The following is a 7348-nucleotide window of genomic DNA, read 5'->3' as shown; positions in this document are numbered from 1 at the left end:
CCACACACTTACTGCCATCTGATCTTTGACAAAGGCACCAAGCCTATTCACTGGGGAAGGGACTGCCTCTTCAGCAAATGGTTTTCCCTTATGATTTTTATTCAATTTATTGTACTAACTTATTAATATTAACTTATATCTAAGTATTAAACCATTTTTGAGTTCTTGGGTCGAAAACTATTTGGCTGGTATGGATCAGTCTTTCAACATATGACAAATTTCAATTTGTTCATCTTTTATTTAGGGTGTTTTGTTCTTTCAATATACATCCATATGAGAAAGCTCTAAGTTTCTGTTTAAAACTGTCTTCATCTATATTTTTGCATACTTTTGTTTTTAAACTTTGTTATTTTGTTTGATGTGAGAATCTTGCAGGTAGAATACCTGATTTTTTTAAAAATGTATTTTAGAATCTTCTTTTTAAAACAGGACACTTAACCCATTTACATTTATTGCCATAAAAGTTTGCTCTTATTTAAATTTCTTGTTTCATAACTTTTCTTTCTTTTAAAAAAACCTTGGTTGATTTTTCCTGACCTTTGATGACTTAGAAAGTGTAATAACCTATTTTATATATTATATAGCACTTATCTTATTTCAAACTCTAGGATGAAATAATAACTTTTGACTACATTCCAGGTAAGACTAATATAGTCATGCATCACTTAACAACGGGGATATGCTCTGAGGAAGCTCCTGAACTATAAACATGTACAGCATGTTACTGTACTGAATACTGATGCTACTGTGCTTAATATTGTAGGCAACTGTAACATGATGGTAAATATTTGTGCGTCTAAACATAGAAAAGATACAGTAAAAGATCAAAACTGGTATACCTGTATAGGGCACTTACCATGAGTGGAGCTTACAGGACTAGAAGTTGCTCTGGGTGAGTCAGTGAGTGAATGTGAAGGCCTAGATTACTGTATATTACTGTAGACTTTATAAATGCTGTATGCTTAGGCTACATGAAATGTATTTAAAAAACATTTTTCTTTCTTCAGTAATAAATTAACCATAGCTTACAGTAACTTTTTTACTTTACAAGCTTTTTTTTTTTTTAACTTTTTGACTCTTTTGTAATAACACTTAGCTTAAAACACAAACATACCTACAGCTACACAAAAATATTTTTTCTTTTTATCCTTATTCTATAAGCTTTTTTCTATTTTTAAAATTAATTTTTTTTTCTTAAAAAGTTATTTTTTGTTAAAAACTAAGACACAAATACACACATTAGCCTAGGGCCTACACAGGGTCAGGATCGTCAATATCACTGGCTTCCACCTCCACATCTTGTCCCACTGGAAGGTTTTCAGGGGCAATAACACACATGGAGCTGTCACCTCCTATAGCAATGCCTTCTTCTGGAATAACTCCTGAAGGCCCTGCCTGAAACTGCTTTATAATTAAATTTTTTTCCCCAATAAGCAGGAATACTCTAAAATGATAAAAAATTCTATATAGTAAATATATAAACCACATAGTTGCTTATTATTAAGAATTATGTACTGTACGTAATTGTGTGTGCTCTACTTGGCAACATAGTAAGTTTGTTTACACCAGCATCACCATAAACACATGAGTAATGAAACAACCTATGACTTTATGATGGCCACATCACTAGGGGATAGAAATTTTTTAGCTCCATTATAAACTTATGGTATCACTGTTTTATATGCGGTCCATCATTGACAGAAATCTGTACATGACTGTAGTTATATGACTTTTTCTTCCTTTGTCAGCTAGGAAGCTTTGCTCAGTCTTTGAAAATAATCCGATTCTATTATCTCACATTATCATATACACATATCTCATTTAAATCTTCAGGAATTATTTTGGCATATATAATAATTGACAAAGTTCTGATTTCACAGCTCATGCAACAATATTTTCAAATCATAAATTTTCTATTCTTAAATTCTTAACTTTGACTCATGTCTACATGTTCAATAGATTTTTGTTTTTTTTTCCCAGAGAGGTAACACTGGTAATAGTTCCCTGCTAATTCACATGTGTACTATTGTCATCACAAATGTCTGACAACTTAGGTGACTAGATTCCTTGGGCAACAATTTTCCCCTCAATATTCTATAGATATTTCTCCATTGTCTTTTGGATTTAGTGTTTTTAGAAAAAGTCTGAAATGTACTAGATGTTTTTCAATTTAGATGTTTATAAAATTTATTTTTCTCTTGAAATAAAAACAAAAAAATGTTTCTAAATATATTTCTCATCTCATAAAGTTTACCTGGAATGCAAGATGGACTCATCTTTTCATAGATCTTTCTTCATGCCCTTTTTATTGCTTCTGCTACATCAATACTGTCTGGGAACACTTATTTATAGGTCAAATATCTCCATATGTTATTACTTATTATTTCTTTCATTTTAGTTTTGGCCATTTCTTCTCATGGAAGAGTGCCTCAATTTTGTTTCCCACATCACTGATCAGATTTGTTTATGGTGTCAATTCTACTATTTTAGGCCTGAGATATAGCTTTAAGGAAGCAACCACAGAAAGTACATGGACTTTAAGATTGGGGAGACTATGGTCTTAAATCCTCCTTATCTTATTTCTGACTATCTGACCTGGCAAATCAATTAACATCTTTGTTTATAAATTTTTCACGTGCAACGTAAGAGTCCTAATACCTACCCTGCATGATTAACATGAGAATTAGAAATAATATCTGTAAAACTTTTATTATCACAGTACCATATAATTGGAACATAATAAGATGAAACTGCCATTATTATATATTCTCTTATTGTGGTTTTTTACCTTGTTTAATTTTATTTCAGACTGCTTCCTTTCTATTCTCAGCCTGTTCTGTACAAAGGACTCCCTTTTCTTGTTTCGAAGAGGTCCTATGTCTTCAAATTTCATTAAAAAAGGTAATACTGGGTTGCAGTTAAGGGATTAGATTCTGCAGACAGTCAGTATTTGAATTCTTGTTCAATCACTATGTAACTTTGGACAAGTTACTCAACCTGTGTGATTCAGTTTCCTCATCTACAGAGATAAAACATCATAATTTTGTTGTTTATATTAATAAATAGTGTTTAGAAGAATGTCTGAAAGGCAGAAAGCACTCAGGTATCTAGTAAATGAAAGCAGGTAGTCCTCTTTTATTTCTAAAAGTTAATCAAAAGTTAATCAATTGCAAAAATATTTTGTTTTCCTCTAAGTCCTCCAGCAATGTTCCTTCTTCTGAGTTGGAAAATATCTTCCTAGATATTTTTTCCTAGTCTACTTATTTTTAAATGAAAAGAAGCCCATGCAGGATTGGTAGTTGCTAAGTAAGGCTGAGTAAACTATGCTTAGTCACCTCACACTTGGGTGCCCCCAACATCTCAACCGGACCTTAGGCAAATGAACCCTCTGCCCATTTCCTGGCTATCTAATTTAGAATTCCCAGCCTAAACTGCATCTTGATCATAACTCAAAAGCTCCATTCTCTAACAGTGAAAAAAATATAAGTCTCTTCTTTGACAAAGTGAATCTATAAAAATGCTCTGCAGACAACTGTTTCCAGGGTTCTTTCTGCTTTTGCCCAACGTAAACCACTCCATCTCAGGGGAGAGGGTATACCAATATGTAATGTTCCATCCTCCATATGCCACTATGCTTTACGATACTGTGTACTGGTATCAATCAGAAGCAACACACGCTATTTTAGAGCAGCGTTCACTATGGAAGATCTAATCTGTCCCACACTGTCAATAGTTCTAAATTCGTGTGCAGTAGTGTACCGGTATACTATGAACCCTCGCATGTGTGCAGCTGAATCCTGGCCACTGTTAGTACTTACTTTTGCCTCACTTGAGAATATACACTGTTACGTACATGGCTGCCAGATAGAATACTAAAATGAACAGGTCTCATGACAAAATACAGAATGGGGTAAAACTTGCTACAAGCAAAATACGATGTATAACTCATCATAAAACTCCTGTCAAAGAAATATTATGTACCATTTACCGGGACACCCAAGAACTTATTTATTTACTTATTTTTTTGTGTGAGGACACAAGACATTATGGTCAAAGGAGTAAAAAATGCAACTGAGGTAGAGAGATAGATATGAAGAGTGAATAGCGTTTTAACTGTAAATACTATGACAGATCTATAATATCATGGGAATCAGGTTGTACTTAGCTGCTGATTTGTTTAGTATTGATTTGAGTTCCGTATTCTTCATCCCTTTAAGTGTGCTGATGAAACTTCTATCATTTGATGGTGTGCCTCAAGGATAAAAAGATTATAACTGCCTTAAGGCCATTGATTTCTCCTGATTCTGCTGAATAGAATCCCACAGAATAAGTCTAAATAAAGACTTTGAATTGAATATCTGAAGTAAAACATAACATCCTAAGTTCTCCACAATTCTGGGTTAACAATCTTGATTTTCTTCAAAAACATACAATATGGCTAGTTTTGAGTTTCCCCATTATCCCTGGTCACTCACACTGGTATGTCTATGTTCTTGTAGGGTAGCTCTCAAGACTGAATTCAGTACTCCAAGACTGATGTTGACTCTAATGTAAACTTTATTTTACCATGTGTTATTGACCATGACATAAGATTTACATTTTCAATTTCCAAAATTCCTTAGAATTTTAATCGGAAAGCCATAATTTTATGTAGATACATAAGTCACCATTACCAAATGATCAAACTGATCAATTACTCACTGTGCTGTTTTCTCTAGATTTGGCAAGTTTTTTCTTCAGTTTTTTTCTTTCACATATTAGATCATTGTGGGTCTTAAGCAATTCTTCAAAGCGAAGTTTGGTTTTTACTTTGGCTTCACTCTCAACTACAAAAGATAAAGACTCATATCATTTTCTAAACAACTCTACTATAACACACACCTGCATTACTATCATGTTAAGGAATACAGTCTTGTAAATATCTACATGAATTTTCTAGCTATGTTAGAACAACTGACCAGTCCCTATTTCTTAAGATACTTTTTCTTTTAGCTTTGCTGATACCACACTAACCTATATTCCTCCTACCTTTTTGGCCACTCCCTCTAAAAGTCTCCTTTGCTAAGTTAACTTCTTTCTTCTGTTGCACATTATCGAGGACCACTGTTAGTTATATGGACTTAGACAAATTACTTAACATCTTTAAACTTCATTTTCCTTATCTGTAAAACCACAGTAATCCTATGTCAAATATCATTTTGTGTGAAAAATGGCTTACAACTTGCCTAGCTTATCGTCAGCGTTCAACAACTGTTGAAAGATTTTTCCTTTAAAACATCAATCAGATGTTATTTCCTTGCTTAAGACCCTGCAGGTTTCCCATTTTACATAGGATAAAATAAAACAATCCTTCACATGCTCTACAAGGTTCTGCACTTCTAACCTACCTATCTCTAGAGCTTCAAATCAAGACAAATACCTTCTAAGATCCCTCCATTCTAGCCATACTGCTCTTCTTGTAGCTCCTCCATCAGAACAAGCTCCTTCCCATGTGAAGCTGCTTCTACCTGGTGCAAGCTCCCTCTTAACTCCTCACCAGGCTGGTGTTAGCTGTTTCAATGCTGCCTCTAGAATGGAACATTTCCTGACAACCTAATCTAAATTTTCCCATTTCTCATACAGCAGGCTGTTCTTTTCCTTCATAGCTCATAATTCAAATGAATTTGTATAATTATTTGTATATCTACATTAGTAAATATACTGTCTGTCTCTCTCACTGTACTTAGGTAGTTCACAAGTACATCCCTAACTACTGTCATGAGGTTTGCACAGAGAAGGAACTCAATAAATGTTTTAAATGAACAAATGTTGAATGAATGAATGCCCCAGAGCAAGTGATGGCAAACTATGGCCTGTAGGCCAGTCAGCTGTTTTTGTAAATGAAGTTTTATTAAAACCAGATATGCTAATTTAGTTAAAAATTGTTACAGCTGTCTTCATGCTTTAATGACAGAGTTAAGTAGTTGTAGCAAAGACCAAACCTAAAATATTTACTAGCTGGCCCTTTAAGAAAAAAGTTTGCCAATGCCTGCTTTAGAATAAAACATACAATTTTGATGATAAAGAATAAAAACTAACCATATGTTATAATCATTATTTACCTTGTCTAACTGAGTCCCTAATTGCCGTCCACTGAATACATACTAACCATAATCACCAACATTAAATACAAAATTGAATACCAAACTATTAAATATCTCTAAATGTAACATTTGGTCAATGACATTTACTTTATTTATTAACCTGTTAAAGAAATTCTTAAAATAAACCAAACAAAAATAAATGTATAATATATAAATTTAATGCATAAATTTCATAAAAGTCTTACCAGTGGGCATATCTCAGCTTTAAGGAGAGCATTGAGAAGTAATTTTGTAAAGCACTGACTCAATCAGAATCCTATTAAAAGAAAATTAACTTATAATATGGAACTTTCAAATAAAAATTATAAAATATTCTTCATGCAAGATTACACCATTGTATGCCCATTTCTTCATCTGGTTTATACCAATAAAGCTGTGTTCTCTTATCCCAATCTTAAGCAAATGACTTGAGTACATGTGAATTAGTTTCGGGTCCTGAAATCAAGTGAAGCAAACTGAATCATATTTAAATATTTATACATTTGAAACAAAAACATTTTGAAAGACAGTAAATATTTAACTTGCTATATTAATAAACTTTTAAAAGCATTTTAATAAATAAATAAACATTGTGATGTGCTTTTAAGAAACCAAATTCCACCTCAGGATTGACTTTCCAAAGAACATACAACTATTACATTAGTAAAGCATGCCTATGGGTAGCACACTCACAGATACCGAATTTAAATATCTTTGGATCTGCCACTGAAAATTATTCTACGATGGAGAGGGTTAGCACAAGCATTTGTACCATCTTTCTTGAATAAATACCTGGTGTGTATTACTGCGTGTCAAAGCTACTCAAAATCATGGATAAACTCAGCACATATATTCTTGAATTGCCAATTTTATTTAAAAATGGGGCGTGTGTCTAAAACGAACATATTAACTCCCACATTACCATACAACATACATACATTTTAAAGAATAAAGCTGTAGACTGCTAAAAAAGAAAAAAAGAAAAACATATTCTGAGCTGGCTAAGGCATTATTAGTTAATGCTCCAGTTCTCTGGAATCCACATTCGGGTTATTCTGGCAGAAAAGTCTGAGAAAAAATGTTAAAAAGCAAAGAATAATTATATAAATATACCTAATTATGTGAATTAATTTATGTAACAACGATCTGGTATACAGACAAAACAGATATCACTAAATACACACAGTAGAAACTCCTATACTTTACTGACAGAAACCTGTATAGAT

The 7348-nt window shown here is 32.9% G+C and overlaps 1 protein-coding gene across 1 annotated transcript in view; it reads right to left on the bottom strand.

The window, feature by feature from the left end:
• Positions 1–6399, bottom strand: part of AHI1 (Abelson helper integration site 1) — a 188800-nt gene extending 182401 nt beyond the window's left edge. Inside the window, exons 1-2 of the mRNA XM_008581425.1 lie at positions 6329–6399; positions 4702–4826 (exon numbers count right to left, since the gene is read on the bottom strand). Of these exons, the coding sequence (XP_008579647.1) occupies positions 4702–4826; positions 6329–6338 (135 nt within the window). The 5' untranslated portion in view covers positions 6339–6399. The remainder of the gene's footprint in view (positions 1–4701; positions 4827–6328) is intronic.
• Between the last annotated feature and the right edge of the window lie 949 nt (positions 6400–7348).

This window comes from Galeopterus variegatus, unplaced genomic scaffold (assembly GCF_000696425.1).
Source record: "Galeopterus variegatus unplaced genomic scaffold, G_variegatus-3.0.2 Scaffold2353, whole genome shotgun sequence".
Taxonomy (NCBI): Eukaryota; Metazoa; Chordata; class Mammalia; order Dermoptera; family Cynocephalidae; genus Galeopterus; species Galeopterus variegatus.
This window is presented reverse-complemented; position numbering and strand designations above follow the sequence as displayed.